The sequence below is a fragment of the Apteryx mantelli genome, chromosome 4 (assembly GCF_036417845.1).
Source record: "Apteryx mantelli isolate bAptMan1 chromosome 4, bAptMan1.hap1, whole genome shotgun sequence".
NCBI classification, from domain to species: domain Eukaryota; kingdom Metazoa; phylum Chordata; class Aves; order Apterygiformes; family Apterygidae; genus Apteryx; species Apteryx mantelli.
In genome coordinates, this window is record NC_089981.1 from 70360942 (window position 1) to 70374122 (window position 13181).

The 13181-nt window shown below is 38.0% G+C and overlaps 1 protein-coding gene across 1 annotated transcript in view; it reads right to left on the reverse strand.

Moving 5' to 3' along the window:
* EML5 (EMAP like 5) overlaps window positions 1–13181 on the reverse strand; it is a 128206-nt gene that overhangs the window by 15388 nt on the left and 99637 nt on the right. Inside the window, exons 30-34 of the mRNA XM_067295610.1 lie at window positions 7059–7137; window positions 6183–6312; window positions 5194–5292; window positions 3055–3075; window positions 10–183 (exon numbers count right to left, since the gene is read on the reverse strand). Coding sequence (XP_067151711.1) covers window positions 10–183; window positions 3055–3075; window positions 5194–5292; window positions 6183–6312; window positions 7059–7137 — 503 coding nt within the window. The remainder of the gene's footprint in view (window positions 1–9; window positions 184–3054; window positions 3076–5193; window positions 5293–6182; window positions 6313–7058; window positions 7138–13181) is intronic.

Here is a 13181-nt window from a genome sequence, read left to right on the forward strand (position 1 = left end):
CTTTCCTACCTTCCTGCCATTTCCAAATGGTAATGGTATGTTCAGGATCCAGCCCTACAGAGAGTAGTAGTTTGCCAGTGGCACTGAAGCTGACTGAGCAAACTCCCTTTGAATGGTAGCACCGCAGTACCGATAACGTCTGCTTGTTCATTGCATCCCACACATGGATAGAAGGGGCTGTAGCTACACAAATATAAAAACAATTTATTAGTATATGTTTTGGAATCGCCTAAAGATTTTGTTTACTGAAGCAATTAAGATTTTTTAATAATAGACAAATAAAATTGTTCTGGTAAGGAGAAAAACAGAAAGAAAAGAAAAAGCAGAGATTTTGGCCTTCCTTTGGAAACCAATTTACAGCAAACAGGATCATTAAGTCAGGACTGAGAACTCACTGGTTTCGTAACACTAACTAGAGATGTAAACTTTGCTTAACTTGTTACTGGACTTCTGAAGCACAGCAAAAGCTCTACAAACAAGCTGTTGTCTTCTGTTTTTCCCCCCTGTAAAACTTAGTTCAGCATGCTAACTCAAAAACTTTCACAAATAGTGAGTATATCATCAAGAATGTAATTTCTACGTGGGGCTTTCAGACAACTGATAGCTACAGAAAAATTAGTTTACAGTGCAAGACCAAAATCTCCTTTTCTATAAAACAGCCATCTGTCCAAAATGCATGCTCTCTCAGGAAAACGGCAGCTGAATAATCAGCTTGCTTATTGATGTAGAAGAACTAGGGTATTTAATTTAGTTTGTATTGTTTAGACTAAAAGCTCTTTGCAGTAAGGACTAACTTTCCATGCTACTAATGTACATGATTATTTCTATTATGATGACATCTAGGTTTTTCAGATGCAACACCTTCTCCAGAGATCTTACAATCTAAATACAGTTTACAATCTCTGAAAAACACCTAGGGCAACTCCAGCACAGTAAGAGTGTATCTCGCACTTTACATACTTCTTCAGTGACTCTGACAGCAGAGCCTGGAGGTTACTGGTTATTGTCTTAGACCCAAATTCATATAAACCAAATTCTGTTTCAGCTCTATGCTTTGTGTTTCTAATCAACTAAATCTAGTCCTTCAAAGGCACCCATCTAATAATAGGAAACAGCAGGCACAGGAACTTAGGTAAAATATCAGCCACATGAATCTAGGTCCTAGTGCATAATACCACAGCTGTTCCAAAACAGTCTTTAGAACAATCTAACTTCTTCCATTTCCCATCAGAATTTTCTCACATGGCATCAAAATCCCTTTATCGTCACTTTTTTGAGACATGCTACAGCAAAGTATAGACATGTCATTAAGCAGAAATGGCATGGGTTGGCAACATCCAGCATTCCTCAAAATTTTCAACAAGCTCCTTGTTGTCCTTGTGGGAAGTTGAGGAAATGGAAAGTTTTATTATGGGCTCTGAACAGTTTTTTTTCTTCGACATTCTCTTTCGTAAAACTACGTACTGCCCTTGGTCTGTGGACCTCCCACATAACCTCAACTGAAATTTTCTGTCAGGTGGCAGATGAAAACCTTCACCTTGATTTCATGAATAAGAACTGAGGAAGTATATCAGAGCAAGATCTCTCTGTCAGGACAGAGGATGTGGACTCTTGATTCCTGCTACTTGACTGTGTTCTGAAAGTGCCTATCCTGACCTTGTATCATGCTTATGGAGTACTCCAGCTGCTCAGTGCCTGCTCTCACAAGAAATATTCTCTAAGATGTCATTGCCTTTTGGGAGAATTTGAAAAAAAGCTACCATGGGAGAGCAGGACAAAAAAATATCTTTACTAAGATGAATCAGACCTATACCAAGTCATTATGAAACTTCATTGGCCATTCCAGTCTATAACAAACATTTCTGCTTCGAAAACCCCTGCATCACTATAGACAACAGAAACTGGAACTAGAAAAGTGAAATTTGGTAAGAAGGCTGTCAAATATTCATCAATCAATTTGAAGTGAAACTATCTGCAACTTTATAATGAAGGCAGGCAGCAGCTTGGATTCCAGACTAATGGTTCCATAAAGAACAAAAAAACAGAGTGCTGACTTCAGGCAGTGAATATATGCAAGCTCAAACTAAATTTGCGATAGGAAGAAGGCAAGTGAGAAAGGAAAAGTGTCCAGGCATTATATGCAGGACTAGAGAGGCTCTTTCATATAAACAATCATATCATCACTGCCTCTTTTATACAGGTTAAAAGCATGGGAAAAGGTACCTATATTCTTCCTCCCATCCTTAGAGCAAGCACAATTTGGCATATTTGAAAGATGTCAACATATATATTAAAAATGACAATGTACATCTGTTCTTCGCAGAACAAGTTTTAGATCCACATGAAGATTATTATACTCTCTAGGTACATATGAACACACATTTATGCATCTCTTCGAAGATGTGTCACAAGACAATTATGTCTGCCCAACAATGAACTCATTCACACATGATGGCGATGAATTTTTAAGATTACTGTTGAAAAACAACATACTAATAAAAATAGCTCAGTCAAGACTGTCAAAGACCCAAAATGATACATAAAAAAATTAAACTGACATCATAACAAGCATTTTGGATCAGTGGTAATAAGTGCATGACGATCATACATAAATGTGAAAGGTGATTGTTTTATTCACTCAGTCACCTAGGCCTCCTCAATGGAATTTACTTTAAAAATACATATTAAAAATTATACTCAATTGAGTATCTAAAACAAATGTTAATCGTCAGCCCCAACATGTCTATAAAATGTAGAAGTATATATAGGTATGCTACAGTAGCAATATGTATTAGAACTCACATCATTGGGCAGCAAGAAGGGAATATGTTACAACAAAAGTATTTTTTAAATGTGTTCTAACATTTTAATTGTTTCTATATTTACAATTTGCTGAGCTGTTGTGGTTTATGTTCAGTGCTGACAGTAATATGACTGATATAGGGTTTTAATAAACTAGAAATGAATTCATATAACTTATTGCTCTATAAAGTTGTAGACAGCTACTAGATAGGCTAACTACACCTGAAGATGTTAAAATTTTATTTCCCTTACCTGACATATCTGCTGAGTCTCCTGTAATGGAAAAGCAGCAGAAAAATAATTAGACCAGAAATAAGATAAGTTTTAAAGAATATATGCCATATTTAGTGTAATGTCTTTGCACACACCTTGATGTCATCTCTTTGTATTGCAGCAGCACCAATACTGCTTTTAGCGCTAAAGATGAACAATTACTGATGACTAAGCATAAATGGTAGTCACGTCAGAAACATAAATTAGTAAAATGAATATCTTTTAATTTCCATTTTGAATTACAACACAAAAATGTCATTTTGGTGTATGTTAGGTCTGTCTTTGCCAAACTAAAAAACACCCCCATATTTTATATTTTACTGAAATTTTAAACAAATTAAGTGAAAAAAATGCCAATTGCTATTCTGCTAAGAAGCCATGTTTGAGTCTGATCCTGACAAGTGGCAAGCACTCTCAATATTATTCTGTGGTGGGGGTAAGAAATCAGGATTATAAAGATTCAGGTTTTGGGAAATATTACTGAGATTCTATATAATGGCATTATACTTGAAAAATACTTTAAAATAACATTTCTGTTCATCTTCTGAAGATTTAAATCATGATGGTGAAGCTATGTTTGTGTCAGTAATATCAGTAGGAAAAGTAGAAGCAGTTAAGTATATTAAGTATGTACTCCTTAATGTCTGTTCAGAATTTTAAAACAAGTCTTGTTGGAAAATATTTTGTTTCCAGCTCATTTTTCAGATTTTTCCCCTTTGAAATAAATTTTTTAATAGTTTTAAGTGTCATCTGTTCCTGCTCTGTATTCCTTAATCCAGGCTATGAAACAGCTGAAATTGTTCTACAGTTAATTGATGCAGGAATGATTTGGAACTAAACAAGCATTAAGGGTCCCATGTGTCTTCTTCGGTAAGACAAACACTGAAGAAAACGATCCATGCAAAGAACCAGTTTTCACATTATGACTACATTCTTCCCATATATTCTAGCCTATGGAAAGGCAAACAGGGCCAGATTAAGAAACACACTGAAAAAGCAAATGAATAACCTCAAGACAACAAAAAGTATTTTCCTGCAAATATTCTTTGCAATTAAACCATAAGTAAAAATCTCCAGATTTTTCTCCCCCCCTTAAATAATTTCCATTATACATTAACGATTTCTTTAAATTGATGTGAGGCAAGAAGCTCACCAAGAAATGATGCTATTTTATCTAGGCAGTGACGGTGAATATCATTCTTGTATATAATATACTGCTATCAATGAGTCAATTTTAATGAAACATGCAGTTAGAAATCCAAAAATCACAGGGAAGTAGGTAATAAAATCTGCCAAACTGACCATATTTAGATGAAACACCTAAAAAAAAAAATCTACAGAAAAAATTAAAAAGCTGTTCTGTCTAAAACAAGATTTTTTGTGTTATATGCACTAAGCAAGACAGTGTGTTCTTGAATCTGCTCAGGAAGAACTGAAGGTATGAAAACTGCACTTGGTTTGTAGGACTACAGATAATTACACTATTTGATAGAACTATAGAAACAGCAGTATTAATTCAGCTATGCAGATGCACAGGGCATTTATTATTTTTGCAAGTTCATAGATCAATTTTAATGTTACTATGAAACATATTTGTTTTCTCAAAAAATCTAAATTTATCTATAGGGAAAAAAACATTAGGGCTTTAGTTCTTCCTAGAATATTAAAACTATGTATTATCAAAACACTAAGTAGGTATTATAAACCTGCCTGATGGGATAAACCTACATAAACTGACAACTATTTTAAGAATTCTCTTTTGAGTCCAGAGAGAGATGAGGGATAGCTTAATTAACCTTCTTTGGAAGGCCTATGATTGTCCTAATAGAAGTTGATAGTTAAAAACAGATTAATTACATGGGGCTTATAACTTCTAAAAAATATTTTTGATAATGTTCCAAACAAAAGATAAGCTTCATCTTCTTACACGCCTCATTGTTTTTGGTTTAACTTTATTAAATTACACTGAAAAAAACATATAAAGAGGACAGGTAACTGAGTAACACTCATACAAACGGAGATAGCATAATCAAATATTTTTGTGATTTATCATGAACTCACAAGGCCCTAATTGCATGCTCTTATGTTAATTTCTTTTTACAAAAAATACAAACATACCTACTTGGCCAGTTGCCACTATGTTGGTAAACTTGGGGTGCTGATTTACAGTGAGGCACAGAATATCATCATTGTGTTCCTGGTAAAAGGACTGAGAGCCTAAAAAAAAAGAAAATCCAACTTTTGTTTGCACGCACGTGGAATGATTAATGCTTGAAAACTTTATAATATTTAATAGAAAACAACATTATGGTGATGTTACACTTTGGAGCTTAAAACTGGAGAACAGGAATCTGTTGGGTTTTTTTTTAATCTTTATTTTAACACACAACATGCAATAACTCTGAACTATTCCGTGAACTTTTCTGCATCAATCTCCTCCATTAGAAAACCAGAGATAATGTTGCAGAATTATTGGTAAGACCTTCACACATTTAACTGCTATGTTAAGTATCCAAGAGGTGGAAGTTTTCTTATACATAAGCAAAAATGTGACAGACACTATAACAGGATACTGCAATGATTCTGATATATGGGGACTTCAGAGTGACACCTCCCAAATTTGAACTACCAGCTGCTAAAACACCACAGAAACAAATGGCACTGTGTTACTCTCTAAAAGTTCCAAGTCATTTAAACTAAACTGGCTACAGTGAGTGAATGGACGTGGTACGGAGGACTGAAAAGTAAAACAAATAAAGTGAAAAATAATTATTTAACTCTTTTGTTCTAATTCTCTAAATTAAGTACAACGGCCACCTTGTTCAGCTGTTTTAATTTCTGTGATCGTTTTCAACAAGCTTTGAGTTTCAGAAAGCTAATAGCAAATTAATTAAATCCTTACTGCCTTCAAAATTCAGTCAGAGATTTAAATATATCTAGTTTGGCCTATGCAGATATTATAAGTCATCTCTACAGCCTGAATTTTAACAGGAAACAAATATTTTTTTTTCACATAATTTTGTAAGATTTAAAACATAACAGTTATTATAAGAACCATATTTCAATGTGTGAGAAGAAACATTTGTCTCAAGTAGCTTTTCCCCTACCTGTTGCCACATTATACAAGATCCCAATAGATGCAGTATGATAAATTACATCAGCACCATCATTCAAATAGTGCACGTTGTTCCTGCAGTCCTTGCCTCGGTACCCAAATACCAGCTCCAAAATTAGGTCCTAAAAAAAGATATTTAAATCTATTAGATACTCAAAAACTTAAAGAAATTATGAACTTCATATTCTTTTCCAGGACTTTATTTTGTCCTTATGCAGTACAGGAAGAGGAGCTCTAACGATGCCTCAAACTGATGGAAACTGAGGTACTGCTTGTTGTGTCAGCTTACACTGTTTCCCATCCTTGCTGTAAACAGTCCCTTCATCCTACCACCTCTTTTTGGTGGATTCTGTAGAATATTTATATGTGCATGCACACACACACACACACACACACACACACACACTACAATGAGCCAAGGAGAACACGGCTCTTTTGCTACAAAAGATACTAAGAAACAAATAACGATAAATGTTGGTCACTAATTTAGTATCAGCTGGCAATTAAGAAAGAATTACCACCTAAAACTTCTAGAACACTTATGGCAAAACGCCATTTATTATACTACACCAAACATTTTGTTTCAAGTCCCAGAGAATACTTCAGCTGCTATGAAAAACTGCAAGTGTTCATTTCATTTCATTTTAATTTCATTTCACAAAATTTTCATTTCAGATTAATCAAAACTGAGTATATCTATCTATTTGCATTGGGCATTGGCCATGTACTGAAAAAAACGATGCCGGGCGCCAGAAGTCATCAAGAATAAATTCTTCTTTTACAAGTGTTAACAAGAGTGAATTTTGAACAAAGTTTTAAAATAAAAGAGAGGGAAGAGAGGAGGAGAAATCAGTGTATTTTTTCTTACCTCTATAGGTCTCTTTTTTTTCCCAACATTATTTGTCTGAAGTTTCTCAGGCTGTGGCAATGCCCTACTAACTGGTGGTCTGAAATAAAGAACTGTGAATAAGAGAAGGCTGTCTGTCACCCATTCCATACTAACATAGTACTTTCTAACCTGTTACTGCAAATGAAAAACTTATAGCACCGTCCTGTTTAACTGGCATTTGCATTTATCTTTAAAAGAGATGCCTCTGTCAGAGGGAAAAAAAAACTTTGATTTCAGATGTGGTACATGTTAAATGTGGTACATTTTCTGACAGTTCTTCAACAATCCATAAGGTTAATGCAGAATCTTGTTCTTTAATGAACATGACCATTGATCTAATACTCTTAGCTTTTTCATGGCATATTCTTAAGGTACTTCCACCTTCTCTGTAGCAACTACTGTTGGATAAAATTTAAAGGCTTACCTGATTAATCTAAATACCTGAGATCATCTTTCCCTCTTCCCACATTTCTTCAGTAGACCCTTTCTTTTCTTATTCTTGCAATAGTGTGCAAAGAACCCCAGATACCCTTGCCCACTCAGTTCTTACGTCAACAGAAAAAATTACCGAAGAACACCCAGTTGTAAGTAAACTATCACCATGCAAAGGCATGAATGTTAGCATAAGATGTTCCACTGTTCTGAATAGCCCAGATTTAAGAAATCTCAAATAGATATGCTTGATAAATACCTCATCATCTTTGCTGTACACAATTTTATATCATAGACAGCATACATCTTTCAGACAATGTTTAACTGTATAAAAACAAAGAAATGTAAAAACAAAAATAAAATTTATTTATCAAAGCTATGAAATTATTTCTAGTAATTTGCAGGTGCAATGGTTATTAATTCTACATGTACAAAATAACTGCCCCTTGAGAGGAAAAATTCATTTAAAAATAATTTCTATAGCAAGCTCCAGTGAAATCCAGGTGATTTAATCCAGTGGGCAGGATGACAAGCTAATATAAAATAAAGCAGCAGTTCAGCTGTCTTTCATATTCCCTTTCTAAAAGAAGTACTTTATCCTTTAATTACATCTCTGCATTTGAGTAATGATTTGATGCAGAATAAGCACTCTATGTCCAACAGACTACTTGATTTGCTTATACACTATATATTTCTGTATTATTTCTGTTACTTAAATAAAATACAATTTTCTGAGCTTTGTTACATATCCCCATTTTCTGAGCTTTCTTACATTCTCCCATTTTCCCTGCTCAATTTTAGTACAATTTGCAAATGTAAGTCATATCATAAATCTCAAACAAATTTCAAACATTTGTACATATTATGATGCAAATTTCAGTGTAACTACAAACTGTGTTCTGAGATACTTCGGTTACTTCCTCTATCCCTGAAAGTTTATACAGACCTAGGAAATAAAAATTTCCAAAAGAAAAACATGATGAAAAATGCCTGTCTGGCTAAAAAAAAGTCTGTTGGATGCAGGATGCAGACATCCAAACATGATCAAGTTCAATAAAAATGGCTATTTTGTTAGAGAGGGCAAGTAGTAAATATTTGAAAGAAAGGAAAGATATTGAAATATTTAGCTCAACACCATAAGCCTAGATTTTATAACATTTGAGATACAACAGAAAATCCAAATCCAGATCTAAACATAAAACTGTTTTACACTGGACAGTTAACATAATGTGTCTTTTCACAGTATTTTACAATAAAATATGGGCTAGATTAAGCAAACCCTTCTCAGAAAAATGTATAAAAATAATAATTTAAAGTTAAAAAGACTGAAAACCCAAGGAATGGAAGAAAAGTAACTCTCATACTTCATACTGAATTTCACACTTCATTCATAATTAAGTGCAAATTTTATTAAGAACAGAAATTAGAGAGCATTAATTGGAATACAGAGTAAGACTTTCATCATTTCACAAAGAATTGTAGTCTAACAGTTGTTTCTTGCTAGTCCAAAATTCTTACTCTTGAAGAACAGACTTCTAATATACACTGGCAGCAAAGTCAAAGTTTGGGGACAACTACCAGAGCAAAGCAGGTAAGAAAAGGAGTCCAATGTGGACTTGCACTAAAGGTTGTCTTAGTCCAAGACAAACTTTAAAAGATAACAGCATTCAAATACATTCCTTCAGTTTTTCTGGAAAGGAGTTTGGCGGGAATGTACTGACAGATTTCATTTTTAAAGATCCTCAGTTACAGATCTTTTTTCCTCCCAGAGGTCTCCAGTGAGAAGAAATTCACGGGCAGATCAAGACTGAGAAGCAAGACAGCTGATTTTCTCTTTCAGATATAGCCTGGACCTAGCGCACAGCCAGAGCATCCTGTGCCTTATTTCGTGAACACGAAAAAGGATGCTCCCAACTTTGGGACAAGAGGAAGAAAAGCAAACCAAGCATGGGCTGGGCTGCCCTCATCTTCTACACAAGTGTAGGCCAATACAAGAAGCAGGGAATACATCTGATTTCTGTCAGCAATCCCAACACCCAACTTCATGACAACTCTCTCTCAAACATGACTTTCCAGGTGTTATATTTGATGTGAAACTCCCAGTCTCCCCAGGTACCCTCCAGGTAGGTTCTCCTGCCCTGTCATCACTGACTCCTAGCATCCTCTCATCTATTCTAACTCTTGACTGATACATTCCCAACATCTATTACTCTGCCTTTCATTCTTGTCAGACTTTTAGCTTAGCTTTATGTCAGCCCTCATGCTTTAATAGCCACTCCATCTTTTCTCTGCAGCAGACCTCTCTTTCCTTTTTAACAATCCATTTTTAAAAGTCTATTTCTTTCCTGAAGCTTTTCTGTAATTTTTACCATATGTGTTCTTTCACGTAAATTATTGAATCACCTTTTTTTCCTCCTCCCAGTGTTTTTGTTTTGTACCTGGTAAGTTCTGTTAAACAATATTTCCTAGTACTTGTAAATTAACATATACATGTTCTATATTATAACAATATGATCACTAAGCACAATAAAGATTCTCTACTTTTCTTTAAAAATAGGGAAAGTAAACTTCTAAATGAAAGTTTCTAAGTTATCTCCTGAAAACGTTCCCAATAGGTCACAATATGTTTATCCCATTAGGTATATATGGAGGGGTCATCTTCAGATTTGCAGAGGAAAAAACTTTGATCATGTTTGTTCTACAGCATTATGGTAGATGAGCAATTTCAGTTACAAAAAAACTGATCAAGATCTTCCAGAGGTAATAGGTGTCTCCTATTGGCATAGTAACCTTCTTAGTGCTGTGTGCTAATCGAATCAAATCCAATCAAATAAAACCACTGAAATGCATGAACAAAAATCCAAAGGCATGGATTCTCTATGGGGAATGGGCTTTTCAAAAGCACTTAAGTGATGTAAGAATAAAAATTTGCCCTTATTCATTCAAGTAAAGGAGGAGAGGGAGAGGGAGAGATACTAATACAGCCCAAGTCCAAGTAAAATTAGATGGGGGAAAAAAATGGATGGCTTGAGCAAATGTTTAATGTAAGTTTACTTTAAAATTCCCTCATCTTTTACAAAGAACAACATTTCTTTTCAATATCTTTCTGGAAATGGTCGCACTGACCTGCTTGAATCACAGAATCACAGAATCACTGAGGTTGGAAGGGACCTCTGGAGATCATCTAGTCCAACCCCCCTGCTCAAGCAGGGTCACCTAGAGCACATTGCACAGGATTGCATCCAGGCGCATTTTGAATATCTCCAGAGAAGGAGACTCCACCACCTCTCGGGGCAACCTGTTCCAGTGCTCTGTCACCCTCACAGTGAAAAAGTTTTTCCTCATGTTAAGATGGAAGTGTCTGTGTTTCAGTTTGTGCCTGTTGCCTCGCGTCCTGTCGCTCGTCACCACTGAAAAGAGTCTGGCCCCATCCTCTCGACACCCTCCCTTCAGATACTTGTACACGTTGATAAGATCTCCTCTCAGCCTTCTCTTCTCCAAGCTAAACAGGCCCAGCTCTCGCAGCCTTTCCTCATAAGAGAGATGCTCCAGTCCCCTAATCATCTTTGTGGCCCTTCACTGGACTTGCTCCAGTAGTGCCACATCCCTCTTGTACTGGGGAGCCCAGAACTGGACGCAGTACTCTAGATGTGGCCTCACCAGGGCTGAGTAGAGGGGGAGAATCACCTCCCTCGACCTGCTGGCAACACTCTTTCTGATGCAGCCCAGGATACCATTGGCCTTCTTGGCCACAAGGGCACATTGCTGCCTCATACTTAACTTGGTGTCCACCAGCACTCCCAGGTCCTTCTCAGCAGAGCTGCTTTCCAGCAGGTCAACCCCCAACCTGTACTGCTGCATGGGGTTATTCCTCCCCAGGTGCAGGACCCTGCACTTCCCTTTGTTGAATTTCATGAGGTTCCTCTCTGCCCACCTCTCCAGCCTGTCCAAGTCTCTTTGAATGGCAGCACAGCCCTCTGGCGTATCGGCCACTCCTCCCAGTTTTGTATCGTCAGCAAACTTGCTGAGGGTGCACTCTGTGCCTTCATCCAGGTCATTGATGAAGAAGTTGAACAAGACTGGACCCAGGACTGACCCCTGGGGGACACCGCTAGCTACAGGCCTCCAACTAGACTCTGTGCCACTGAGCACAACTCTCTGAGCTCTGCCATTCAGCCAGTTCTCAATCCACCTCACTGTCCACTCATCTAACCCACACTTCCTGAGCTTGTCTATGAGGATGCTATGGGAGACAGTGTCAAAAGCCTTGCTGAAGTCAAGGTAGACAACATCCACTGCTCTCCCCTCATCTACCCAGCCAGTCATTCCATCACAGAAGGCTATCAGATTGGTTAGGCATGATTTCCCCTTGGTGAAGCCATGCTGACTACTCCTGATCACCTTCTTTTCCTCCACATGCGTGGAGATGGCTTCCAGGATGAGCTGCTCCATCACCTTTCCAGGGATGGAGGTGAGGCTGACTGGCCTGTAGTTCCCTGGGTCCTCCTTCTTGCCCTTTTTAAAGACTGGGGTGACATTGGCTTTCTTCCAGTCCTCGGGCACCTCTCCTGTTCTCCATGACCTTTCAAAGATGATGGAGAGTGGCTTAGCAATAATGTCCGCCAGCTCCCTCAGCACTCGTGGGTGCATCCCATCAGGGCCCATGGATTTGTGGGTGTCAAGTTTGCTTAAATGATCTCTAACCCACTCCTCCTCCACCAAGGGAAAGTCTTCCTCTCTCCAGACTTTCTCTCTTGCCTCCAGGGTCTGGGGTTCCTGAGGGCTGGCCTGAGCAGTAAAGACTGAAGCAAAGAAGGCATTCAGTAATTCTGCCTTCTCCGCATCCTTCGTCACCAGGGCACCCACCCCATTCAGCAAAGGGCCCACATTTTCCCTAGTCTTCCTCTTGCTGCTGATGTATTTGAAGAAGCCCTTCTTGTTGTCCTTGACATCTCTAGCCAGATTTAATTCCAAACGGGCCTTAGCCTTCCTCGTCGCATCCCTGCATACTCTGACAACATTCCTATATTCATCCCAAGTGGCCTGTCCCCCTTTCCACTTTCTGTATACTTCCTTCTTCTGGTTGAGTTTTGCCAGGAGCTCCTTGCTCATCCATGCAGGTCTCCTACCTCCTTTGCTTGACTTCCTACTCATAGGGATGCACCGCTCTTGAGCCTGGAGGAAGTGATGTTTGAATATTAACCAACTCTCTTGAACACTCCTTCCTTCCAGGGCCCTCACCCATGGGATTCCTCCAAGTAGGTCCCTGAAGAGCACAAAGTTTGCTCTCCTGAAGTCCAGGGTTGCGATCCTACTTGGTGCCCTGCTGCCTCCTCGCAGGATCCTGAACTCCACCATCTCATGGTCACTGCAGCCAAGGCAGCCCCCAACCTTCACATCTTCCACCAGTCCTTCTTTGTTTGTTAGTACGAGGTCCAGCAGCACACCTCTCCTTGTTGGCTCCTCCACCACCTGGGTCAAGAAGTTGTCACCAATGCTCTGCAGGAATCTCCAGGACTGTTTGTACCTAGCTGTGTTGTCTTTCCAGCAGATATCGGGGTGGTTGAAGTCCCCCATGAGAACCAGGGCCTGGGATCGTGAGGCTACTTCCAGCTGTCTGTAGAAGGCCTCATCGACTTCCTCATCCTGATCAGGTGGCCTGTAGTAAAC